Below are 25,996 nucleotides of genomic sequence, written 5' to 3' on the forward strand. Positions count from 1 at the left end.
ACCACGGGACACGTAAACTCGCACCAAAGCCGGAAAGATTGAGAGCGTCGTGTCATCCAAATTATACGCCCACTAACGGGGTATGCGAATCGATGTAATGAGTTGACAGACCGCCAGTCTAGCGATCTCTGCGAGCTGCATATCACTCGTTTCAAAGAAACGGTAGGTCGCTCTGGCGAAGAACATCGTACGGGCTTCAAAGCGGAGCTGAGAACAGGTCGAGATCAGAGCCGTAGATATCTTGTACGAGTTGTAACTTGGACAGTTTGTTTGGATCTGGATGTTAACGAATGTGTATTCGTAGATCTTGTTGCGTATTTCTCCTGGGAGTCGGAGGAGTGGAGATGTAAGTTGGTTCTTGCTTGTACTAAATAGCGTGTCAGCGAGTGCGGGAGATTAGGTACAAAGAACATGGCCGAATTACAGGACCGACATGTCTTTATTGTTTTGCAGAGCCGTGGGTAAGATTGTGGTATCCATATCGTATGAGTGGGCGAACTTGGGGTGTTTTGATTATGGAAGTGAGCGGGAGACAGAAGTAGCTGGACGGCTTGGGAATTGATCAAACAATATTTAGCGTGTAATAAGCGACTATCACCTTTCTCCATAGCGTAGCTGTCTATGACGTATCAATACCCTTGTCATTCCCTTGCGCAGCACTTCCACGCGTGAAAGTCTCTAGACGGCTGCACTGTAGGTCACTTGCAAGTCTGCATTTCCCGCCCAAGTTCTTAGCGCGTCAACCCGTCGACTATGGTCCATTGGCATGCGCGGTTGCGAACCAGATACATGTACTCGCACCAACCCCGGGAAAACTTTAGCTCCCTGTCTTGCCGCTACAAAATGCCCATCCTCTAGTAGCAGCCTTGTCACTCGCTGCGATCGTAGATGAATCGAAGTGACGAGCCGGAAGTCCGCATGTGGAAGCGTCTGTGGCATCTCCGAGAACCAGATGGCCTTCAGACCGAATATCGCATGGTTGAAAAAGATGGCGCGGGCTTCATGGCGCATTTGGGAACAGGTGGATATTATGGCTGTGGACTTGCGGGCTCAAGCACTGTTGTTGAAGGCGACCCGAGTGCGGGAACACGCGTACACATAGATCGTGTTACGTATCTCGCCTGGAAGCCGTAATAGGGATGAGTTGGCCTGGTTGTTCAGGGTGCTGAATACGTGTTAGCAGGTTCCCGCCTTCTCAATGGGAGTAGATGGCTCAGGTGCTTACATCTCGCGAGCTTCTTTAGAAGTGAGCACGCGACGTTGACGCGAGGTCACCGTCTTCTGTGAAATATCGCTGCGCGAGGTCAAGCCCGAAGTTGAGGAGTCCGTCGCGTGGCGCAGAACGCTTAGGGGTGTTTGATGATTTGTGATTGACACCAACCAGTCAGCGTAGTTGCTCACGAGACTGTATGAGCTGATAGTTTACCGACAAGGGCTTAGGAGCAAACAGTACAAGGTGACTGGTTTTGACGATGAAGGTATTTACATACAGATCGTACGTACGGAAGTGAGTGCAAGACTAGGGTTAGACCCTTGAGATCACCTGCCGGATCACAGGCATTCGAGCGAGGATGTTTCCTAACAAATTTCTCATGTATTGCTATAAATGGCATTCTGTATATCCATCAGCTCTTTTGGCCCGTTCTCAGAGATATGGGCTCCCAACTTCATTGGAAAGGCTTCCTCAGGTACCCATTAACCCATGAGTAAAGGAAAATAGATCGGGAAAGACTGCAATAGCAGCGGCCAAGTCTGGGAAATTCTTTCCTATCCGCAGTCATATCCCCGCAGAACCCTTCAACGGCGTCCTGAGAGATATCTTTCTGGAACCTCGTCGCCAGTGACCTGTAAGTCCTCCTTTTCGAACCACTTCCTCAGCACGTCTCTTGTAGAGTCACCCAACCAATCAGGACTATCTATATGTACCCTTTCCACGCCAGAGAAATACTTCCCAGGCATATGCTTTGGATGCAAGTCCTCTTCATACTCTTCGTAGGTACCTCCCTGAGTCATCCTCATCGCTGTTGATACGACGTGAGAGTCAACAGACAGCGAGGTGATGAGGCTGCAATACTTGGAGTTGAGACTTTTGCGAGAAAGCCATTCCTCGTAACTGGACACTTCGAATGTCGCGAGACCATACATGAGTGTGATGGCCTCAGAGTAGAATTGTTTGCAAGTGAGAAGGAAGGTTTGGGTGAATCGACAAGCGGTTACAGGACCTTCGGAGCGCTCATCGTACTCCTTTCCGTACCTGACTGTAGACGAACGACAGATGTATTTGTAGATTTCGTTGCGGATCTCGCCCGGTAGACAGAGGATGGGCGAGTTGAAATGGTTTTCAGTGGCGCTATGCGAGTTAGTCAGTGATGTGTGAAGCGGGTAAGCGCCCGATATAGCGCCATGTTAGAAAACTTACATTAAATCACCCTCTTCGGTGGTGGCTGCGCGCTTGAGCAGTTCGGCCCACTCTGTAAGTTCCTTTTCGCGGTCCCAGGCGGCGGAGGTCATCTTGCGGACTTTGGTATCGTACTGAGTATTGTAGTCGGATGGGAAGACTTCTTGCAAGACTCTGGCATGGAGGTCGCTGTAGTGAGGTGAAGTTCAAAGGTGATCGCGTTCCAAGGCTGTGTTAAATATCACACGATGATGGACCGAGTGTAGAGTCACGTGTGGGTTCAGAGCATCCTCGTCTCTCACCTGTGTCTCTCACATGGCTTTTACTCCTACGCTTGAGACTTTTCTATCGCCTTCAAACATAAGTGGGCAGCGTGTTAGTCACGATGATCTTGAAAGCAAGACTCGATACACTAGTAAGATCAGGGAGGACTTGAGAAGATAGATGTCTTATAACATTCTTAAGTATTCGATCTAATATGTACATTAAACGGAAACCGCGTACTTTACACTCGGTCAACTTCACCACATCTAGGCCTTGGGGCCGTTGGGCTTCTTCATGTAGGTTGGCTCCAGAGGCGGGTCAGCGTTCTTGACCAGCATCTGCACGTACTCGTCGAACCAAGCACCAGCAGCCGGCGCGCCAGCAAGACCGCACTTTCCATCACTCTCGCCACCAGGCTTGATCCAGACCAAAGAGTCGACGTTGGTGTTGTTCTGCTTGGAGCCGGGTAGAGGACCGAATCCAGCAGGTTCGACGTTGCACCACTCACCCCACTCCTCACGAGCACCAGGAAGAGCGACGCGGCCCTGATCGATGATGAAGTGGGAAGGCAGACCCTCAGCCTCGAGGTAGGGAGAGAGCGATGTGGCGTAGTGGCTCTCATCCCAAGATGGCGAGTACTCGGTGTAGTTCTCACGGACCTTAGCTTGGAAGGAGTTGTAGTTGGATACATTCGTGGAGAAACCCCGGATCTTAGCCATAGGGTTGAGCTTCTTCGCCATCGCAACAACCCTGCCGAAGACCTCAGCAGTTGGCTTCAAATTGTCCGCCCAACCGAGCCAGCCGCCGTGCGCAGCGTCAATGTACAGATGTACGTTGGGGAACTGCAACTTGGAGATCGCGTACGCAATACCCTCCTCGTAGATTGGAGTGGCGTTGGCGCAGAAAGGAACGCCCTGGTTAGTGACGGCGTTACCCAGACTGTCAGGCTCGAGAACGATGGCAAAGTCGAGATCCCTGGCCTCAGAAACAAGCTTGGCGTACTTGTCGACAAACTCTTTCTTGTAGATCTGGAGGCCGTTGTTCGCGGAGCTGAGCTCACCGGCAGACTCGCCAGCAGAGCAATCACGGTCGGGCAAGTTGTACAGAACTAGTCCAACGATCATTTTCTTTGGGCCCTTCCTCTGTTGGCGAGCCTCCTTGATGGCTTGAGGAATGAGGCTGAGACCATCGCGTGTGGTGACCCAAGTGAAAGTCGAGATCTTTTGGGCGACTGTGCGAGTGCGCGCCGCATTGAGGGTGTCGTTCTGGGCCGTGAAGGCGGCAATAGTCTGGTCGAGCTTCTTGCCGTAGCTCTGAACAACGTAGCGGTCTTTGCCAGTCCAAGGGTTAACGTTGGGGCCTGGGGGTGGTTTGGGAGCTGCGGACGCAGCACCAGCGAGGGCGGCAGTTGCCAAAACGAATTGTGTGAGTTGCACCATGATGAAACGAGAGGCTTGGGAGTGACTCGAGGTGGTGATGATTCGTACGGTGGACTACCTAAGGCTTTTATAGGAAGCCATGAAGATGAGCGCCGCGGAAAAGACCCGTCCAATTATCTGTACCTCTTTCAGCAGGCTTGGTACAGGCTTGCCCTTTCGTTCACGTGGATATCTTTAGACTTGGTCAACGGTACCGTCGGCCCGTTGTACATTCCAATAGCACTCAAGACGGTCCAAGTCCTTGGTGAAAAAGCATTGACATCTCGCATACAAAGCGCCACGGCGGCGTTGCTGTAGTGCTTCATCGATGGCCTACTGTGCGCCTTCTTTGGCGAATGTGAGGAACGGTCGTTCGCCCCTAGATCGGTATGTAGTCCTGTTAACAGCAAATTAGCCAAGGCAAAGTCTACCGGGGCTGTTGCGGGTAGGCAATATATCTGAGCTGTTTACCCGGCTCCTACCCCAGCTTCATTGAAACATCGACCCCGCAATCCGGCTCGTGATATTGCGATCCCGAAAAGCGTCCCGCAGATTGGTCGGAGTGGCCAAGCTAATGCTGTGTATATTGCGCATAGAGTACTGGGAGGATCTTGTGTCATTTCGGACTGCAGCTCGCCATCTGCAGACACTGTACAGAAGATTCGCTGCATCTTCTAGCGCGTGTGTGAGCGGCTGTACCCTGAGGCTGAGTTGGATGTAGATGCTGCACGTACGATGCAGAAGTTCCAACACAAGATAGATGTCGAAAGTGATATCGCAAGCTTAGGTACTGAGGTTGGGACGACCGCGCAGATCGAAGGCCCCATGGCATACACACGTTGAGAATTCAGTTGACCTTCTTTCAGAATGGATGCGAGCTTCAAATGGAGTGCGTTACGATAGCCGTAACGAGGTATTTCACCACCTGACTACATATCGTCATCCAGATATCCCGAGATCTGGCTGAAGGCGTGTTTTGCGGATGGAGCGCGAAAGAGCACTAAGATGATGGTGCTGTGCGACGCGCGTGGCGTGCATGACAGTCGAAGTCGAGCAGACCGCCTTTCAAAGAACAACGTGTCGGAGGTCCCAAGAACGCAGCAGTCACGTAGTCGCTCGCGTCAATTGAGTTGAAATGGGGTGCAGTCGGACGCGTGACATTTCGTAGTGAACGCAACGCGGGTGCCGGGGCGGGAAGCTGATTTCGTTGCCGTTAGCGTCTTGGCGGTGATTGTAGCGTTTTCCAATGCGCGTCCCAACGTCCTTTCAATCCGCTGCAATGTCCAACGCTACAACGCATCAACTTTCTGGAAAGTATTTAGCGCTGTCTACGTTCATCAATCACACTACGAACATGCCGAACTGTACGGAGTCCATCGCTCTGACCATCCACTCAAAGCCAACGCTGCACTGCCGAATTTTCGATATGGTCAATCATCATGTGCCGAGAGTTTCAGCCTTAATTTCATCGGCTTTTACGCTGTTCGCAACTGCGTACTGGTCTAAACACCCTCACCAAGTGTGACTAGAAATTATGTCGCATTCTTGAAAATATTATCAGAAATAGACGTGTACCTAGATACGCTGTCTTACTGACTACTTATCCATCAAGAACTATATGTATGTCTGCGACACGCATTATAGCCACGAGGACTACGAGACTCTACGAAGACAAGCATGAAGCACCGGTTCCTGTGAGGTACTTGATTTGTGGCCCTCCCTATTCGTGAGAATCTTCTCGCATCTATAGAAGAGCGGCATTTGTAGTTCGCTTGTCGCTCCTGCGCCATTACAGTACCATGGATGGAGGCCACGGTTTCTTTGACTGCGCGCCAACTTTGACCTGCATAGTCCACGTCTAATTCTAACACTACAGAAAATCAGATCCAACTCTGCACCAGCGAAAACGAAGCTTTAGCATGGAGACCTCTACCCTTTACACCATCTTGATGATCGAGCAAAGATGCCTCGCTCGAACGTGTCAAGAAAGCTTGCCGAAAGATCCAATTGGAAAATCTTCCAGAAAAGACGAAAGGTCTTCCAGAAGCCCAGCGATTTGCCTGCGAAAACATATCAAAAGCTGTAAATGTTGCACATGAAGTCCTTTCCAACCCGAAACTACGGTCAGTGTATGATGACAGCATAGGCCCAAAGTCCTATCATGCTCCACAAACGCAACCTCAGCAACCTTACGCCTCGCAAACATCGCCCCCAAGAGGCGATCACGAACCCAGGCTAGATATAGATACCAGAAATCCGTCCTACATACCGTCTTGTAGGCCCGGGAAGTTTCCAAACAAACTACACATCACAGGAGTATTCAGCTTCAGAATCAGACTAGAAGGAGCCTATGAGCCGTACGACTGGGGGCCACAAACGGTCTTCGAAGAAGCGGATAAGATAATCATCTCGATGGGCATACGTCCAAACCCCTGTTCCACTCCCGGAAAGTCTGATGTCGCCATTGCAGTAAGTAAAACACCATCGGGTCGCCGCGCCACGGATATCGAATCGATGGTGAAAAGCGATGGCTCCCGAAAGACATTACGCGTCACCATTTCCGCTGCATAAGACTCTAGTGGGCGTCACCTCTACAACGAAATTATGGGAAATTGTCTCAAAAACAGCAGAGCCTGGCACTACTCTTGGTACCTTGGTCCACCCGATCTTCCCCACAAATATCCCTCCATGAAACTGGACTGCGACGTATGGCGCGATTGTCAGGTATTCATGGCCAAGAAACCGCGCGAGTTAAGCTTCTTGCCGAAACCAAAAAATGTGTTCTTGCAAGATACACATCGAAAGATGGATGGAGGAGAAGGCGAGACGTTCAAATTGATGCTTTCGCCGCCCTGGCTTCAGAGTAGAGAAATTGAGGTGAAGAGGAATAAGATGTAGTGGATAGCTGCGAGTGCGCATCGGTTGGGAGCGAACCAAATGGCAATATGGCAGTGATTCATGTTTCGTACCTTTGCGAAATTGACCAGCTCCTTGTAGTTGAAAGATCTAGATCACTGCATGTGCGAAATGAATGGTGTCGAGCTTCAATATTCACGAGTAACATCATCAGCGAAATCAAATTCTCAGAGTAAAAATGTACATTGAATTGAAATCTATTCTACAAACTATTCATAAGGAGTGCCATGTCGTCGTGTCGTATCATGTTGTTGTTACAAAGGAAGGGCTCGTCTTAGCGACGATGAAGAAGAAGTAGGTGGTACTCATATCTGACACACCTTTTAGACTCACTTGATGATGATTTATGATCACAACAAGGTCTCAGCCACCAACGCTAATAACCTAGCACTGGCGGACGTACATGCCAATGGGGCTTGGGTTGTAGTCCTGGAAGTAATCCATGGAGAAGTCGCCGCTACCGCAAATCATATAGCTAACGGTCTTGCCAGCCTCGCAATCACCGGTCTCGACAGAGTAGGTGTGGCCAGGAGTCATCTCCATGGAGGCAACATCCTTCTCCTTGGGGGGCATGTTCTTGTAAGTGGTCGTTGCATCAGCAGGGCCCTTGAGCTTGCTGATGGTGCACTTTCCGTGGCCAGACATGGTGTAGTCGGAGGTCTCGAGGTCCTCCTTCTTGGGAAGCATGAACATGGCAGAGCACTTCTTGCCAGCCATAGAGGCGGGAATGTCGAAGTTGAAGATAGTGCAAGTGTGGCTATCGACCTTACCGTTGTAGGAGGTGTCATGGGCCTTGTCGGGTTGCTCAGAATCAACGGGTACGATCAGGTGGGGGTACTCATAGTTGCCGTTGAGGTCCTGCGGGCATGAACCCTCACCGCCGTTGTTAACACCGTCGTCGGGGTTCTCGGGGGTTTCAGCGGGCTTACTCCCCGCTGGAGGAGCGGGCATGGTCCCGGAAGCAGCAGGATGAGTCTCGGCAGGAGGAGCGGGGTGCGTCTCGGCAGGAGGAGCGGGGTGCGTCTCGGCAGGAGGAGCAGGGTTGGTCTCGGCAGGAGGAGCTGGCTTGGTCTCAGAGGGAGCGGGGTTGGTCTCCGCTGGAGGAGCAGCAGGCGCAGTGACAGTGACGGTCACGACGCTGGGAACGCACTCAGACTCTTGAGGGACACCTGGTGCAGGCTGAGAGGGCTTCTGGCCTTCGGACATGGCGGGGTAGCCTGGCTTGCCTGATTGCTGAGGCTTCCCAGGTTGGCCAGGGTACTCGGGCATGCCAGAAGGCTTTCCAGGCATACCTGAAGGCTGCCCTGGGTAGCCAGTGCTACCTGGCATACCGGGGGTACCGGAAGGAGGGGTGCCAGCAGGAGGTGTGCCAGCAGGAGGTGTACCAGCAGGTACAGTAGCAGTAGCAGTAGCAACAGGGGGTGTGGCGGCAGGTCCAGTGGCAGTGGCTACGGGAGGTGTACCAGCGGGCTGAGAGCCAGCAGGCTGGGTGGCGCCAGCTCCACATGAACCGGCAGAGCCAAGAGAGATCTCGACGCACTTGGCTTGACCAGGGGCGGGAGTTGTGTAGACGTTGTACTCGCCGTTGTCGTTGACGGGGCAAGCGTAGAACTTGCCTGAGCCGTTGTATGTAACGCCACCGTTGGGGCCGACCGCAAAGCCGTTGGTGGGAGTGGCACCAACATCGCACTGGAACTGTGTGGTCGGAGGAGTTAGGATGCAACCCCGTCCATTGGAATCAGTGAAGCCACCGTTGCCGTCCAAGCAGTAGCAGCCGGTAGGCAGACCACCATTACCGACACGGTTCTGGCCGTCGTCGAGCTGGCCAAGTACACCTGATGCGCCACCCGACGCCTCAAGCTTGAAGCACTGTGTAGCCTGACGAACGACAAGGGCGTTGGCTCCGAGGCCGAACGCGATGGGAGCGAAAGCGTATCTCATATTGGAAGACGGAGCGACTGTGGGATGAGATGGAGTTCGAGGATGCCTTTCAATACGTCCGAACTGCTTGCCTCTTATACTGCTTTGCGGTCCGGAGACATTGACACCGGGTACTGCTAAAGGTTCCTAGCTGCTCTCAGTGGCGCGGCAGCAACGTAGGTTGTTGGGATTCTAGCAGGGCTGGGTGTGGTTTCCATCGTCATAACGAGAACAATGATATCAGTACCTGGATGCTTGTACAAGCATTTGTGGAGACTAGTATCCAGGCCTGTCAAGGCTTGAGGCTTCCAGTTGCCTGGCTGTAGCCGTGTGGCCCGCTTTAACGTTCAAAAATGTCGCGCTTTCAAGTAACAGCAAATGCAGTCATTGGTCGGAACTGGAAAGTCGTTGCGGGAACTGTGGTTCTCGACGCCCGCCAAACCCGATTTTGTGGGGTAGGATCGACAGGAACACGTTGCTCTGCCCCATGCAATGTACACAACTCGAGCCCGAGAAGGATGTCATCGAGAAGTATCACGGGTGTTGTATGTTGAGACTGGTCGCAAATGCGGCTGCTACTTGGATGTCAGCAAGATGAACTGCATCGCTGTACGTGGACCTCCCGATCTTGCAATGGCAGACGATGAGCTCTTCGAAAGTAAGACGAAGCTTGATGCGTTGCGGAGTGCATTCCGACGGTAAGGTCGGCGTAGTCTAGAGAATCAAGACTATTGGCATGAGCCTTAGCTGTTGACAACGACGAGCAGAGTTTCCCAACATAGTAACAAACCGTTGCCGAGTGTTCCGCTACGGTCGTCATGTATGCAAGATGAGCAAATAAGCGATGTGGTGCATCTTACCCCAGACTTCTGTAGACCTGAATTCATGGGGTACGCCGACAGCCAGACCGGCCCGGAAGATCACGTGAAAGCCGCGTACCATGCTAGCAGCCGGTCTGCATGGTCTACAAAAGAGACAAAAGGTTGAAGTGCTGAGCAGTATGAAAAACAGGCATGTCATCATGATGTTTTACAGCTCTCCTGCAAAACTGGATCGCATCGAAATTTAAGCTGGCATTTCCATAGCCCCCACGGCATAGCGGGACCTGTCAAGGCTGGCGGATGTGGTCTCCGTTATGGAAACAGTCAGACAAATGATTCGCAAGTCAAGCGCACGCTGTCTGGCTGGAAGAGCACGGCGCAATGTGGAGGCCTTTCGTCACTTTGACATGATAACATCCGGAGGATCCAGTGTCGGTGGCATTTCGCCGATCAGAGATTGGTGGAGATCCAAGCCCAGCTCCTGCAGTGCTGAGTGGCATGTTTGAATACCGGTCATTATCCCGGTGGTGCAGAAGAGTCGAAGCGACGCAGGTCCCTAGGGAGGTCTTTAGGCAACCAGAGGGAGACTTCGCATCTTGCGCGTCGTCAGACGTGGGCTGTGTTTAGCCATCTGCTGACGCATTCACCCAGGAGTACCTCAGCGGGTGTATGTCGGAAAGTCGATCGTTATTTCTGGTGTTCTGGTCCACCTTAGCTGGCCCCCGGTCGTGGTAGGTTGGTGGACCGGTCGCGCGGTGTTTGCTCCTAGGGATTGTCTGAGGGGTTCTGGATGCTGGAACTATACAGGGAGTAGGTTTGTGCCACCAGAAACGGCGTGAGGTGTTTTCGAGCCCCACGGCATGAAGGCGATGTTCATTGGATGCTGCGGCGAACGCGTCGTACGCAAAGGGAGTTTCGAGGTTGGGATGCGACCCTGTCTTGACCTAATTTTCGCGTTACGTCATTTGCGACTAATACCCACTCGGCCTAGTGGCATCCGCTTTGGGTCGAAGACCCACTTGCCATTTCTGCGTCCGGAGTTTTCCTTCAAGGTACAATACCACGACAGTGCAGCCATCTATCAAGTATCTCCGATAACTCTGATGCTCGATCTGTTCAATATTTCTGGAACCTTTTTCTCGCTTCCCAAATATCCCCATCAGAACCGGGCTCCTAGCTAAGCTACCAGCGCATCCTTGGATGATTGCGAAGTACGATGGACGACATGTGACTTCGCACAGTCTCGCTGAGCTTCTATCCCAGTACCAAAACGGGGGGTCACGCACTCAAAGGCTATTTCGCTGTTGTAAAGTTTGCAAGTCGATCCTACCCCGCCGGTGCCGACTGCACTGCAGTTCAAGATACCTAGGTAGCTTCCACGGCTTCCACGGCTTTCACGGCTTTCACGGCCCGTTCCCATTCCCTATGGTCAATTGGGAGACGCTGTTGAACGCAATATACCCGGCCACTAGCAAGAGTGCGAACCTTCGGCATCCTATGTACGGGAGTGACCCGCTGCAAAGGGTCTGTCAGCATACAGGTTTTGCGCAGCTGTATTCAAACCCAATGATGAAGACTGGACAGATTGAGATGTACAGCCCGAGGAAATAGCTCAATATATGGCACTCCTAGAGCGACAGGAGGCTATTGATCAAATGTGATGAACAATGCTACTTTCATACGATGAAACCCGCATCAGATCGCGCATCATTTTCCCCGCCAACTGCATTCAAGTATCGTCGCATTTTGATACCCCATGAGCAAGAATTTGATCAGACCAAAGGCTTGCCACAATGATGCGGTGGGTCCACATAGCTCACTGGGAAGTGGCGCGAACACCTCCGCCGACTCGTATTGGCGCCAGCGCAATCCAAGTGCTGGCGCAACGTAGGAGCCGCCTGATCAGGGCAGATGATATTTCTCCAGTTTTGGTGTTGACTAGGGTATCTAGGATAGCTGATGAACGCGTGGAGACCTGCTAGAATGGTATCATGCGGAGCAGGCTCTGAAGGTATTAGAAGTGGGTAGGTAGCCGTATAGAGTAGGATGTGAATGGAATGAATAGCGATTGCTACATGAACCGCAGATGCAGAGGTTTTGGTCATTCGTCGCTACTCTTAAGTGTCAGGACAATTGGATACAATGCCGTGGAGTAATCTTGTCAAGTCTGATTCTATTTCATATACCACGACACTAAACGTGTCTATCGTGAAGCAAGAAAACGGAGAGTTCTGAACGCATTGGATGATAGCATATACTGCAAGAAGTAAAGCCGAAGTGACATGTAACATAGCATGCGATACTATGCGCACAATATTGTAAAGTCAAATTGAAGCTTGTACGTACACAATCCATTTGTACGGCCTAGTCACGTCTCACCCTCTTGCTTCACAGAGCAATGGTGCCTAGGTAGCTGCATCGCAGACTTCACAGCGAGCGAAAGGATGATAGCTATGCGTTGTTAGTATTCTAGCGACACTACTAAGATAATTTTTCCAGCCGCTACCTCTAAATCTCCAATACATTGGAACATATTGATACCAATCATGCAGGGCCTGTGTCGCAATTCCACAAGCACAAGACCTAGTTCAACTCACAGCCCCGAACCCGCATGTTACAAAAAGCGTCAAGCGGACCAACACATGCCTGTAGATGATGACGAGGGACCTGACACGTCAATCGCAGAGCCTGAATATGATGAACTGAGCGACTGGGATAGTCTTGAAGTCGACGATATTGAGTACACAGATGAAGACCTAAAGGACTTTGGACGGCCCGGAAGACGACGCCATGTAGGAGACCAAGATTCAACCCTTTTCGACAACATGCATGAGGCGAAGAATATGAGTTGCCAAAGGCGGAGATGCGTTGATGGGAACGGTCAGACTGGTCGAGAGAGACCTAGCGAGGAAGATCGACAACAACCAGGAAACTCTGTGGAAGCACTGAAGATTCGACTTCAACGAGCGGGAAATATTGCAATGCCTCGCAGAAGATCGCAAAGCACGTGTAGTATTTGTGGGCGCAAACGACGAGAGAAGTAGACCCCGACTCCTGTAGAGAGAAAACCTTTGAGGAAGCCGAGGAAAACCCTGCATGCTTAGGGAATAGCCATCAAGGGTACCACCGTCAGCTACCGTGAGCTGACAATGATATCAATATACTCACTGATAAACTCAGAACACATCAATACATCACTTCTCGATATCGCAACATACCCCAAACCTTGAATGCCATTCCAAGGTTCGCTTGCAACCTTCACATCTCCACATTGCCATCCTCTCGATCGACGTTGGCCACCCTCCCATTCCTGCAGATCGTTCCCTCGCCATTGCGCGCTGGTGCTCCAGAAGCGTTCCACGATAGAAGTTCGCAGACGGGCTAATCTGTTTCCGTGTCTCAACACCCCGCTTGCAGTTAGTGGGAAACGGCTCCGCTGGGGGCAATCTTGGAAGCTTGGCCACTGGACCCAAAAGCTGCGCACGGTGCGAGGCGATCATGATGAAGACGTTTCTGTTTGTGGGTTTGTTCAGATTCCCGAGGTCATTGTTACCCGCATTGCGATCGTGTTCATGGGGTAGCAATCAGGAGCCGGGCCGCAAGGCGAACACCACTCTTTCGATGGTTGTAGATCGCATATGTGTTGAGATGGAAATTGTGATGGACGCGCATGGCCCCTCAGCCCCCCATAACCCACGGACAACATAAGTGATGAAGATCTGGAGATTTAACGTTTCTCATGACATCATGTCTGTTAGCGCGAGTCCCTTGCACCGCATCTCGTCTAGCCTCGCTTCTAGCCGGCGATCTGAATTGCCCCCCCCGACGCCAGATCTTCAGCATCACGAACACCCAGCCACTCACACTGCAAGGGCCGCCGCATCATGCATTGCCATCCCCTCTGCGGGCTTCTCCCAAACTCGGGGATAAGGGTTTCATGCAGGGATGCTGACCTGCGTGGCTGAACGTGCCGAACATGGTGATCGTGGCTCACGGCCAGTATCGCAAAGATGTGAGACGTGCGGCTGCGTTATTGGAACGCCATAACGCCATAATGCCATCACGGGTGAACCGTCAGTCTCACTGTACCTAAGTACGCCGCGGGTCTACGTCAGACCCCCGCCCGAGCGCCGACGACTATTATGGCGCTGAGACTTGTGGAAGACGTTAGGTCTGTTAGGAAAGGCTGGGTGGTTCTTAGTGAGTTCTCGTTTTAACTCTCAGCTGGGGGCTACACAACCTTGGAAATCCCTTTGATCCAGTTCATTCTTTACTGTCTGTCAGCCTTTTGGGCATCTTTTGTCTTTGCATAGCGTACAACTCGCTGTTTGGCACCAGTACTACTTACTATCCGAGTCTGTCACCTTGTGTCTAGGCTGTCGAAATGGCGCTCAAGAACATCCTCCCGTTACACAAGAAGGAGTCGGTATCGCGACTTCAGGGCACTCCTCACAGCAATGGCTCTCCTCCAGGTCGGCCTCAAAAGGCAAAGAGCTTTATGCCCAACCGATGGCGCAATGAACTGGTTGCCGCTGCAGCAGAGTTTGCCGGAACGTTCATGTTCCTGTTCTTTGCGTTTGGAGGAACGAGTGTAGCCAACACTGCGGCGACATACAGCAACCGAGTCACCTCTGGACAAGACAACAACAGCATCACACAGGCGCCAGACACAAGCGTGCTGTTGTACATCAGTCTGATCTTCGGCTTCAGTTTGATGGTCAACGTCTGGGTATTCTTCAGAGTGAGCGGAGGACTCTTCAACCCTGCCGTAAGTCAGCCTGCTCAAACAATATCATGCGAATGATAACTAACAATAACCACAGGTAACACTGGGTCTCTGGCTCATTGGCGCCGTCCCAACCATTCGAGCATGCCTCTGCTTCATGTCACAAATGCTCGCCGGCATGGCCGCCGCAGGCGTAATCCAAGCCATCATCCCCGGCCCTCTCAACGTCTCCACCACCCTCGGCGTAGGCGTATCCGCCGCTCGCGGTGTCTTCCTCGAGATGTTCCTCACCTCCCTCCTCGTCTTCACCATCTTCATGCTCGCAGCCGAGAAGCACAAAGCCACCTTCCTGGCCCCGATCGGCATCGGCCTAGCTCTTTTCGTCGCAGAAATGGTCGGCGTGTTCTTCACGGGTGGCAGCCTGAACCCTGCGAGGAGCTTTGGGCCCTGCGTCGCCACACACAACTTCCCCGAGTATCATTACATCTACTGGTTCGGGCCTCTCATGGGCACGCTTCTGGCTTTTGGCATGTACCGTATTGTTAAACTGGTTGAGTATGAGACTGTCAACCCGGGTCAGGACTTTGATGACCACGAGGCTGCGCTGTTTAACCCGCCTGAAGATCCAGAGCATGCTGGGCAGGTCGAACGACCGAATGTCGCTGCACATGCTATGGCGGACGCGATACGCAGGACTAACTCTGGCTTTAATGGGGAAAACCAGTTTGGCATCGACTCGATGCTAGAGAGTAAGGACGACGAGAAGTCCACACCCCCACGGTCGCCACACAAGGAACAGGAGTTGTTAGAGAGAACCGGTCATGCACCGGCAGCGAACGGCGAACGCCACGAGTGTTGTTAACCCTCGTCTCTTATCTAGACTGGCAGTGTGCGTCTGAGCAGTAATATGTTTCTATTCTAGCGTTTCTAGCGGGTGCGGGTGCTCATTTACAATAGCGAATCTCATTTTCATCTTATGCTGCGCATAAGCATAACCTCATCTCTCCGCCTTGCATGATGCCGCGCCGTGCTTCTCCTAACCTGGCTTCAGTCTTGTACACGAGGAACCATGCTAGACAGTGAGCTACTAGGATTGCGAAGGCGAGGATGAATAGCAGGAATGCTAGTACGGCGACGCATATCCAGATCGCGGACATGGCACTGAGTCTGCGTTTGCTTTTGTTCTTCTGCGATGAAGGTTCTGAGATAGTGTCGTAGGCAAGATCTTGCGGAGTTCGGGCAGACGTATGTGTCGGTTGGGGAGTAGCTTCGCAATCCATCTCGGGTATCTCGTCCTTCGGCTCCCGGTCGTATGTATACTCGCCCTCCCCATCCGGAGGAAACAGTCGAATCGCAACGCCTTTCGCTTCCATCTCCCTCCCCGTCTTCTTCTGCGGCGTACTCAGCACATCGAACCCTTCACTCCCCATCCCCATTCCCATCCCCCTCCGCCCCATCCTTCTCACCGGCGGATCCCAAGGTTTCCTCCCCACCTCCCTCCCATCCGCCTTTTCTTTCCCCTTCCCCTCCACTTTCAATACCGCCTTCGGCTGTCGATGGATCTCCTCTGACCCCGTGCTCTCTCCCTCCCTGCCCTCGTCTCTGGCTCCACTATCCGCACCGTCCGTCGCTTGCCTTCCCCCTTGTTGTTCTTCACTTCGCGGCGTTGAGGTTGGCCTTCGCGGTCGTAGGCGTCGTCGTAGGGATGGTGGCCGTTGGTGTAGCGGGGATCGGTTTTCTGTTAAGGGTTCTGAGCGGGGAGGTTGTACATGGAGATGGGATAGGAGGCGGGGGAGCTGTACACTGAGGATTGGTAGGCAGATCGCTAGGAGGCAGGCTAGGAAGAGGATGCTCATTTCTACCTGGGAGGAGGGTGGTTTGCGTAGTAGGTGGGTGCGTACAGGTGGGTGTAGCGTTGTGTAGGTTGTTACGGCGAGGAGGTGTAGTATATATTGTTTAGAGAGTCTGTGTAGTGATAAATCCGAGGATAGCGTGGTAAGAGAGGTATGTCGCTCGATATGGCTTGTCGTGAGGTGTAATAGTCCACACTTGAGGCTTGTGTCGTTCCTGCCGTTGAAGACGGAGCCATGTGGTGTAGTGGCTCGCGACTGCCATGTTGCGGCGTTGATGCTTCTGGCACTCCTTCTCCGTAGACTTGATCTTCCTCAGTCACCTCTCAAATCTCTGACCCAACTAAGCCTCTCATGTCTGTCATCCAAGATTCTCCCAGAGCCAAGTAAGAGTTGGCATACGCATGCCAGTATATTCTCGCGCCTCAACACATTCCCAGCCCACTCTTTAGCTACTCCAGCAATTCTTCGCGCTATGTCATTGTGGTCACCTCCTTTACGCTTAGCGATTGTTTAATGCACGTGTTCAAAAACATGGAGTTCACCTCGGACTCGCGAGCCATATCCGCCGAGCATTGGCATCCGTTCTCATCTTCCACGTGACGTGCACCACACACTCCCGAGGTCGTGATACGCATGTTCGCCGGCTATGTAGCAAAGCGAACATTCGAGACGTCTAGAATATAGATGTGCAGGTGTCGCACGTTGCGTCTATGCTTGCGGCCGGGTAAATGCTATGGCATGCTTGGGAGTGTTTCAGATGCGTGGCGATAGGTCGGTAGGAGGGAGAAGCGAGAGAGGGAGGAAGTAAGATTGTACTAGTTGTGCGAGCCATGTCTTTGGGTAGATTGAGGAAGAGCTTGGGAGCGGTATTTCAGCTGAATGCATTAGGTGCGATGAGGAGTTCATGATATTCTTCTTGGCGCAATGCAACATCTGGCTCGCGCGCTGGCGTAGTGTGTGTGTAATACTAGGAAGGGTATACAAGGTGAAATATACAGGGTAATACAGCATTCAGTCTACCATACCAAGTTTCATAGCTCTGAATATGGCACTCTTGAAGGATGAGTCCTAATCTTCCATCTTGTCATCGTCCGCCTCATCGTACTCCACCTCCGCTGTATCGCCCTCTTCATATCCACCACCTTCGCCATCCTCATCTTCACTGTCCGACCCCGAGCCCTCGCTCTCGCCTTCACTACCCGGATCAAAGTCATCATCCTCTTCCTCATCGTCCTCCTGATCCTGCAATTCCCTCTCTGCCTTCTGCAATTCGCTTTCTTCTTCCTCGCCACCAACATCCTCGACCGCCGCGCCGTTCTCCTTCTTGCCACCCACTTTGTTCACATTGAGCTTCTTCGCGCGTCGATCCGCAGCCAGACTAGCATCTTGCAAGCCGTGTTTCTGGACGTATTCGTTTATGCCGGCGAAGTCTGCTTGGTCGAGCATGCTGAATTCGATGTCCCCGCTGCTGGGCGTGGTGAAGACGATGTTGAAGGTGTTGCGCAGCACATTGGTGTAGGATATGCTTTCTATAGAGGCGAAGTCAAAGAAGGCGAGGGGCTTCTTGAAGCCGTAGAGAATGCCTACGGAGGTGAAGAAGAGGTAGCCTGGCGTGTGTTAGCTAGATTTCCAGATTGTGAGGTTTAGGTGTCACGTACCCTCTTTGCTTCCTCTGTGCGCCTTGACGTGATATGCCTTCTCGCCCTTCCTATGGCTTTCTGGTACTGCGCTCGCGAACTCATCGGCGTCGGGGAAGATGACCTCCTTTCCAGTGCCTGCTTGAATCAAGCAGTGGTGTATCGCCTCAGCCATTGGTCCTGGCCCTGGGTCTTCGCCTTCGACTATGTTCTTTCCTGTCGCCTCCTCAAAGGTCCATACTATTGGCTCCGGCGGCGAGCCCTTCAGTTCCTCTGGTACAGGCGCCACTCCATCGCCATGCACTGGTATAATGACGAAATGATGCTGTTTCTTGGCCTTCTCGGGTATAGGCAGGCAGAAGACCTGATCGACGTCCTTCCATGCGATGGCAAATTCGACGTTGCCATTGGCGCCCACGGCTCTTATGCCGCCATCCTTCTTGTCGAGTAGCTCGAGGGTGAACTTCTTTCGTTGTGGTATCGAGAAGCTGACGGCTGGGTATGTTTGGAACGCTTTTGTCGCAGTGCTCGTAAGACTGCCTCCTGCTGTCGATGCGCCATTTTGCGGGGCGGCACTCTCTTCGATCTTGCGTTTCTTTGTCGCTGGCTCAGCGGCGGGTTGCGAGGTCTGATTGAGGATGTATGTGGAAATGTCGCGAAATAGAGTACTTTGGGTAGGGTTTTGGTCTAGGGCATGTTAGCATAATCTCAGTCGTTGAATGGCATCACATACCTATCGCGGCGTGCACGCGCTTGCGCAGCTCATGATTGCTAGCGAAAGCGACATCAATTTCCTGTGGATGGGGCACGGGAGTTGGCGCTGCTACCGGCGCAGGGGCAGGCGCAGATGGTGCAGGTGCTTGCACGGGTACTATGGGTGCCGAAGGCTTGTTGTTAAGCGCTGTAAAGGCCATCGTGGGTTGTTAAGGGCAATTGGTTGTTGTTGGTTGAAATGTCTCGTGAACGCGTCGACGGTTAATCGCGACTCCTCGATAATTAGCGCCCGGGGCAGGTCTGACATCACCGCCGCTCACCATCCTTCACCACTCCAATCCTCTATTCACCACCCACATTCACGCTGAATAACCACTTTGACATCGCTAGTTGTATACGGCATGTATTTCTTCATCATTGCTTGCAACGTCGTGCGTCTCCCAGCGGGATAGTATCGCTCTCGACCGAAACCGATCATAGACCTCCCGCTACAGCCTACAGTTCGTGCGGTCCTATCAGCCTGACGATCACTAAACACGTGGATAATAATAGCTAGACGACGCGTCGTGTCGATGCGAACATTCATGCGGACGATCTACAGAGCGTGCTGCGCGATATTCTATGCGACCCATGAATGGATCAACCGCTATCGTTGCTGATATATCATCAACATCCGCTTCAATCGCCATGAAAACTACGCGAATACCCAAGCGACATCTCTAACGCTTAATTGCGTGTATTATTGCGACGTGCGAGAACCATCATCGGTGCGGTGGGTGGAGCGTGCGCGTTGCGCATCTCACACACTTCCCGTCGCGACACATCATGACGACCAATACACGATGAACCGACCGTTTGACACCTGTCAGTTGCATTACGATTCATCTACAACAGGCCGGAAATGTACTGGACCGTTCAAGCGAATCCTTGACAGCTGCCACGAAGTAGCCCTATGCCGGTAGGATAGCATTGACAGGCTGATATTCTCTCAGCAGACATCGTAAGGTAGGAGTAGATGCGGTACGGGCGAATATCCAAGCATGTATCTCTTGGGACGATGTCTCGGCAGTGACCAGATGTTATGTTAATCTACTGTGTCTCCTTGACATCAGTCAACTAACGCCTAATACTCCCACTCGTAGTCTTCTTGCCTTTCTCCACCTCGTCCTTCCGTGAAGAGTCAAAACAGGATCACCGCCAAGATGACGAAAGTCAAATTCACCCTCCCACCGGCAGCCGATAAAGTCACATCGCTCTTCCACACTAAGCAGATCAGGGAGGATGACCCGCCAGTCTTCAACCAACCATTCAACACCAGCTCATGTCCGCATCACCGTATCTCGAGGCTGCTCTACAGCATCTCCCTCACTCTCTTGCTCGTTATAGCAGTCCCGGTTATCGCACTTAAAGCATTAACCTATAGCTTCATCGAGGACAACCGTATGATGGGATTCACTTTCCAGACGAGAGAAAAGAATGGCGACCCCGGCGATGCCATCATCATGGCCGCTCTACCAAGGATGCTATACGCCGTACCAGCAAAACTAGCCATCATCGCCGGTACAGTCGGCATATGTCTAGCCGCCGCACATCTCGGATTCGTCTGCACAGATTGGAAAAAGGGCAACAGGGTACGTCCAGTCCTCCACAAGACCATGGCATTATTTCAACTAATATCTGTAAAGACGCAATCCTACGCTTTCCGTCGCAACATAATGTTTCTCCACATCACCAACGCCATCCTCGTCCTCTTCGCCCTCGTCTCAATCTACGTAACACACAAGAACACATCCCACTTCCGTGAGGGCGTTGTCAACTTCCAAGTCTCACGTATTAACGACACCACCTCCACCTCCACCCAACAATCCCCGGCCTTCTTCCGCTACAACTTCGGTACCTTTGACCTCGAAACCTGGGCTTGCGAGCTCGCGAATGTTGAGGGTGCAGGTATGGTAAGGGAAGACTATGGCAAGCAGTGCGGGATTGAGATCGCAGGAAGAGCGGTTATGATCCCTTTTGTGGTTGTTGTTTGGGGGGTTGCGGCGATTGGGCTTTGGGGATTTGTGGGCGGTGGACGGAGGGGGCCGGATGGGGAGAGGATGAAGACTGACGAGGTGGGGTTGGAGATGGGGAAGATGAATGCTACAGATGACTGAGCGTCATCTCATCCTTCCTCACCACTCTGAAAGTATGGCGGCGTCTGGTTATTCTCGGCATTTCTGGCGTTTGGTGGTTTCTTCGCATCTTTCTCGGTAATGTTTCTCTCCTCGTTTCTTTACTTCTCGCATACACGACAGCGATGATACCCTCTATTCACTTCTCAACTCCTATCGTTTTCTCGCATTCAGGCCTTTTGCTGGTCAAAGGTCTTGTCTTCTTTTTTTCCGGTTGTTTGGATCAAACGTCGCCAAGTGCTGGGGCGTTTCATAATTTACTTTTTTGCATGGCATGACATGGCATAATGTTCAGTCTGATATACATCAACGCGTTCTCATATTATTGCTACCTGGCGAAATATTACGACAGCGATACTTGACATTCTAGAGAACCTCTTTGTATGGATGTGGAGTTCGGGAGTCGTGAGTCTTGAGCCGGCGATGGGTAATCGCAGTACCATGGTTATCTTGTTACTGGCGCACACTCGAATGCGATGCTATTGACTCATATCATCTTCAAAACAACACAGCCGGTACAGTCATCATGCTGCACAGCAGATATAGGACAAACTCGGTTGATATGGAGAAGATGATCAGTATCAAGAGCAAGTCAGCAAACACGCCCCACACTCCGTTCCAGTGCAAGACACACACCCGCGCGAAAAGCAGTATACTCAAGTCCCCCCCCATTGACAGAGAGCTGTAGAGTACGAACAAAAGAGCAAAGTCGCAATAAAACCCTTGCCCGACCGGTAACACCGTACTCCACCATCGCCGCACCCAAAAGACGCCTTAGTTCATACCCATCGTTGCGTGGGTAGCAATCGAAGCATAGCTACCCGTCAGAAACACCGCCGTCTCCGTAGGCGTACCCAGACTCGGCATCTCCACAGTTATCTCTCGCCTGTCAACCCACTCGGTCGTGATGATGGTGTTGGTTACCACATTGCCAGTCCCACCTGCAGCCGCACCTCCGGCTCCGGTCGCGGTACCAGCCAAAGGACTCAACGAGTTAGCTGTCTGACTCATGCGACCCTTGATCGTGGTAATTCTCGTGGCGACTAGTCCTTGGAAGCAATGGATACCGTGTTGGCCCGTCTTGCCATCTCCGCCGCACACACATGGGAGTCGTTTTTCGTGCATCTTGAGCCATGCTTTAAATGCTTTCATGGCTTCGTTGTCGGGTTTCTTCTTGTCTTGGCTGTCTAGAGAGGTGCCGTTACCTGGAGCTTGGTCGTTTCCCGGGTTCGTGCCGTTGCCTTTGGGATTCTCCTGGATGAAGTCTTCCCAGTCATCGTCATCTGGACCAACCTCTTCTCGATCCCATTCCGCGTCTTCCTTGGCCTTGGCCTCTTCCTTGTCGTCATCATCATCATCGACGAAATCGCAGATGTCATGGGCGGATTGCTCAACGCACTTGTTGTCATCAGGGTAGCAGCCATGCTCGCCGTTTCGGACAGAGGAGTCGACGGTGTAGTTGAAGTGTGACTCTCGGATCTCATAAACGACATCCACGATACAGTACGGCCCGTTGCATGCGCCTTGCGACGTTATGTTCTTGGGTGTGTTCTTCGGATAGCGCGTTTCCTCGTGGAGGAGTTGGGTGGTAACTTGCATGATGGGCTCTCGGGTGGGTGTTGGTGATTGCATTGGGTCGCAACCTGGAGATACAGATGATGAGCTTGTCGAGTTCGAGTCAGGCTGGGTAAGCTGTGGTGGTCCCAGCGGATGCGATTTGTGATGGTTGAAGTCACAGCCGCCAAACCAGGCCTTCTTCATATGCTTCGGTGGTTTGTCCTCGTCATCAACTTCTAGCAATGCCTTCCAACTAGTGTCCATCCTTTCACAGTCGTGGCACTTCTTGCCGAAGTTGTCGAAGTTGTACAAGCCGCTGTCTTTGACGAAATGCTTAGTCGCTGCCATTGTCCAGTTGGTGGGCGCATCCCACGAGGCTGCGTATGTGGGGTTCATGGGATCGCATTGGCATGGCGCGTTCTGGTTGTCCGTGCTGCCGGTGCTAGAGATGGCTTCGCCGAGCCAGCTGCGACATACTGCAACGTCAAAGCCGTCAGGAGCGTTGCCATAATCTTCGAGATACTCTACCTCGCCTGGAAAGTGTTTAGAGTTCGAGTCTGATGAACTCGTAATGTTCGTGTCCGGTGGTCCCTTACCATCCAGATTCACCGGTTCTGGAGCAGTCACGTTCTGCAGTTTATCGTTGTTGACTGATGGACAAGAGGCTGAATCTGTAGAATTCCGGTCACGTTCCTCCTTCTTACGGTGCGGCCAATAGACCTCGTCTTTCCAAAGACCAGATCGGACCACGTCGCTAGCGAAGAGGCCGTGAAAGCCTTCTTCACTGGTGAGATACTCCCATCCGGGTGGACTGCGCGTCTTTTTGTCCTTGTAGTTCGTCATTGCGTACACCCAGTACGACCTGTCAGGGCGTTCTTCAAGGCAGATCTTGTTCTCGGCTGGTCCACGGTCGTCTTGGTCACAGTCGCCGCCGGGTTTAGCCCAGCTCTCAACGACGTAAACGCCTTCCGTTTTCCATAAAGCGCTTATGATGGTTGCGTAAGACTTCATTCCAATCACAAAGTCGACATAGGATCGGAAGTGGACGTTGGCGCCGTGGAAGAAATCCTTGGCGAAGAGATCGATAATGTCGTGGCCATTGCGAGTTTTGTAGCCTGACGCAAGAATTCGCATTCCATCTCGGGCTTCGTCGACTGCGTTGGTATCGATATCGGCAAGTGCTGCACGCACGGCTTCCAGGGTTTTGTCATACCCTTTCCTTCTTAATATTAGCACTTGCGTTGTTGAAGGTACAGCACTCGCAACTTACAAATCCTTCTTGTGGTCAATCTTTTTGACTACCTCTTTGGTCAAAGCTTGCGAACCTAGCCAGCCCCCACTGGTGATGGTCCACAATTCTACTCAGTGTTAGTTCAACCTTTTGCGTTCAAAACTATGACTTACTCTGAAAGTTCTCGATCGATTTGGGCATAAGCAAACCATATGGTTCCCCGGGCGTACCATCTGCGTTCACTGTCGGCGTCCTCCGGCTTGCCAAGTTCTTGATGCCCGTATATTTCGAAATTCCTGGCAACTTTTTGGTCGTCCATGCCAAACTCCGCTGCCACCTCGAAGCCAGTCTGTTTAGCCTAGAGAAGCTCTTGACCCAATTAGTGATTACGTCGGGTCTGTAGTTCATCATGTTGGCGGCTGTAGTAAATAGTTGAAAGACCGCCGTAATAATTCCGAAGGCCAACTCCATAGCGGCTAGTGCCTTCTTCTTCTTCTCATCCTTCTTGACTGCGGCGTCTTGTTGTTCGTCTGCATACGTGAACCACCTCGTGAGGGCATCAATATCTTCGAGAATGTGCCTGTAATGGTCCTGGATAGCTTCGCTGGTGATGTGGAAGGAATGGTCGAGACCTGAGACGAACTCGAAGAACAACATGACTGCGCGTTGTTCCGCGGGAGTGTGCTGTGCGCCGATGTCCTTGCAGCTTGGAGACTGTTGATGGCGTTAAAGTGAGCTGGATTGCAAACTGAATGTAAACTGCTTACTCTACACATGCCCATGCCATCACAGAGCATGCTACTGGGTGGTAGGTTGGGAGCGTATCGCTTCGCCAGGAAGGCAGGGAAAGTGATCTCATCGTCCGCAAGTTTCCTTGCCCTCTGTATAAGTTGGAACTCCTTGAGGCGCTTTCTCAAGAAGAATGCGTCTTCGTGTCGATTTTGTAACCATAGGTGTTCGGTGATCCTGGGAAAGTTTGGGCAGTCGTTGCTCCATTCGTAGGTACCTGGAAGATCCGTGATGTGACAGTAGGGACTTCTGGCACATTCGTTGTCGAAATAATCTCCCTCCCATCCGGGACCTTGTGTAGTTACATTCGAAACGGGGTCCTGTCCAGTCGCATTCGACCAAGCAACGCTTGTAGATGCATTAACGACATCGAAGACGTGTAAGACGGCATGTATCCATGCGAAGGACCGCATTATGGCAAGCTAGTGAGTGTATAGCAAGTCCAAAAAGAACACGGTTTGAGAATAAAGCACTATTTGATCGGTGTAGACAAAATATAGTCTGTTCCTTCACTCTCGCTCTCGTAAAAGATTAAGGTTGGATGCTGAATTCCATAAAAAAAAGGAGCGCCAGCATCCCACATGGCAACAACCCGAATGAAAAGTATCCCTGATCTTGTTTAACAAGATACTACCACGATCTATCGCCATTGGGTGATCATCTCCCATTCTCGGAAACGACTTCTTTTTGAAAAGTCTCAACGGCTGGAGTGAGCAAAATCATGACCGCTGAACATGTGGACAAAATCTACCCCGCAGAGATGTTAGTAACAATGATTACTGCAAGACATGTAACGGATACGGGGTGACCAATCGATGATGTAGCTAGATTCCCGCAATATGACAAGTATTTGCGCAATCTAGTACCATCGGTCTGTATCATTGCGCTCATTTTCTCCCCCTGCAGACTGTTTGTCAAATTCCGAACCAATCGTTCACCCACGTCCTTGGTCCTGTGTTATCGATGACGGAGAGGCAAAGGGACAACTCTGATCCTTGGACATTGGGGGCCCAAAGAACTGAAAAGTCCTTACACGTTCAAACTATCATAGGTTCATCTCATGCTTTTTTGATAACCCTCGAATGCGTGATTTACAACGTTCGCGATGGTAGGAAGCACAGTAACTCAAGATGGCATTATGATTTTATGATCCTTGCGGCCTCACAACGGATGTAAAACAAATCTTTTGGTCAATGTGCGAGTTTGCCGGCTGAACGTCTCAACACTGTAGCTGTCATAGCTGATTCGAGCTGTCATCCCCCTGCTTTTGCATTGACGTACTACATCTTACCCTGTTGAGGTCAACTTGCCATCCAAACAGAACCTGATGGAAGGATCCAATAAATGACAGCGGCGCAGGTTTTGATCGACATTGGATAACAGAGAAGAATTCCTATCTATGAATGATTACCATTACAATAATCAGGGCCAGACGTCTTTGACCCCGGACCAAAAGAACTCAAACCCGTGTTTGACCTCAGTGGCTGGCGCGCGCGCCAGAAGGATTATCAGTACTGAGCTTGACCGGTTCACACCGAGATTTTCTTGAAGCTATGAGCAGTACATATCTGCTCTACC

General features: G+C 51.8%; 7 protein-coding genes across 7 annotated transcripts; 2 read left to right on the forward strand and 5 right to left on the reverse strand.

Moving 5' to 3' along the window:
• Positions 1-1,797: 1,797 nt before the first annotated feature.
• On the reverse strand, positions 1,798-2,511 carry BKA58DRAFT_437176 (uncharacterized protein; the record flags this gene model as incomplete). Its single annotated transcript, XM_046173466.1, has 2 exons — positions 1,798-2,350; positions 2,420-2,511. The coding sequence occupies 2 exons, from the start codon at positions 2,509-2,511 to the stop codon at positions 1,798-1,800; spliced, it is 645 nt and encodes a 214-aa protein (XP_046027161.1).
• A 360-nt stretch (positions 2,512-2,871) lies between these two features.
• On the reverse strand, positions 2,872-4,398 carry BKA58DRAFT_117279 (cellobiohydrolase-like protein II precursor). The gene has a single exon (XM_046164061.1). It carries the CDS (start codon positions 4,099-4,101, stop codon positions 2,929-2,931), a length of 1,173 nt encoding a protein of 390 aa, XP_046027162.1. The 5' UTR covers positions 4,102-4,398; the 3' UTR covers positions 2,872-2,928.
• Positions 4,399-7,160: 2,762 nt separating this feature from the next.
• On the reverse strand, positions 7,161-9,103 carry BKA58DRAFT_454046 (ubiquitin 3 binding protein But2 C-terminal domain-containing protein). The gene has a single exon (XM_046174497.1). The coding sequence runs from the start codon at positions 8,935-8,937 to the stop codon at positions 7,381-7,383; it is 1,557 nt and encodes a 518-aa protein (XP_046027163.1). The 5' UTR covers positions 8,938-9,103; the 3' UTR covers positions 7,161-7,380.
• A 4,809-nt stretch (positions 9,104-13,912) lies between these two features.
• On the forward strand, positions 13,913-15,441 carry BKA58DRAFT_117308 (aquaporin-like protein). The gene is made up of 2 exons (XM_046164062.1): positions 13,913-14,505; positions 14,561-15,441. Exons 1-2 carry the CDS (start codon positions 14,122-14,124, stop codon positions 15,323-15,325), a joined length of 1,149 nt encoding a protein of 382 aa, XP_046027164.1. The 5' UTR covers positions 13,913-14,121; the 3' UTR covers positions 15,326-15,441.
• Positions 15,442-17,197: 1,756 nt separating this feature from the next.
• Positions 17,198-18,891, reverse strand: BKA58DRAFT_334369 (uncharacterized protein). Its single transcript, XM_046168217.1, has 3 exons — positions 18,687-18,891; positions 17,975-18,640; positions 17,198-17,923 (listed from the first exon to the last, which is right to left on the reverse strand). Exons 1-3 carry the CDS (start codon positions 18,865-18,867, stop codon positions 17,385-17,387), a joined length of 1,386 nt encoding a protein of 461 aa, XP_046027165.1. The 5' UTR covers positions 18,868-18,891; the 3' UTR covers positions 17,198-17,384.
• Positions 18,892-19,561: 670 nt separating this feature from the next.
• Positions 19,562-21,191, forward strand: BKA58DRAFT_117319 (uncharacterized protein). The gene is made up of 2 exons (XM_046164063.1): positions 19,562-20,298; positions 20,353-21,191. Exons 1-2 carry the CDS (start codon positions 19,870-19,872, stop codon positions 20,821-20,823), a joined length of 900 nt encoding a protein of 299 aa, XP_046027166.1. The 5' UTR covers positions 19,562-19,869; the 3' UTR covers positions 20,824-21,191.
• A 424-nt stretch (positions 21,192-21,615) lies between these two features.
• Positions 21,616-24,871, reverse strand: BKA58DRAFT_454051 (uncharacterized protein; the record flags this gene model as incomplete). The annotated part of the gene is made up of 5 exons (XM_046174498.1): positions 24,397-24,871; positions 23,803-24,343; positions 23,669-23,756; positions 22,995-23,617; positions 21,616-22,931 (listed from the first exon to the last, which is right to left on the reverse strand). The coding sequence occupies exons 1-5, from the start codon at positions 24,829-24,831 to the stop codon at positions 21,616-21,618; spliced, it is 3,003 nt and encodes a 1,000-aa protein (XP_046027167.1). The 5' UTR covers positions 24,832-24,871.
• Positions 24,872-25,996: the final 1,125 nt, after the last annotated feature.

Source organism: Alternaria rosae (assembly GCF_020736505.1).
Source record: "Alternaria rosae strain MPI-PUGE-AT-0040 chromosome Unknown BKA58scaffold_3, whole genome shotgun sequence".
NCBI classification, from domain to species: domain Eukaryota; kingdom Fungi; phylum Ascomycota; class Dothideomycetes; order Pleosporales; family Pleosporaceae; genus Alternaria; species Alternaria rosae.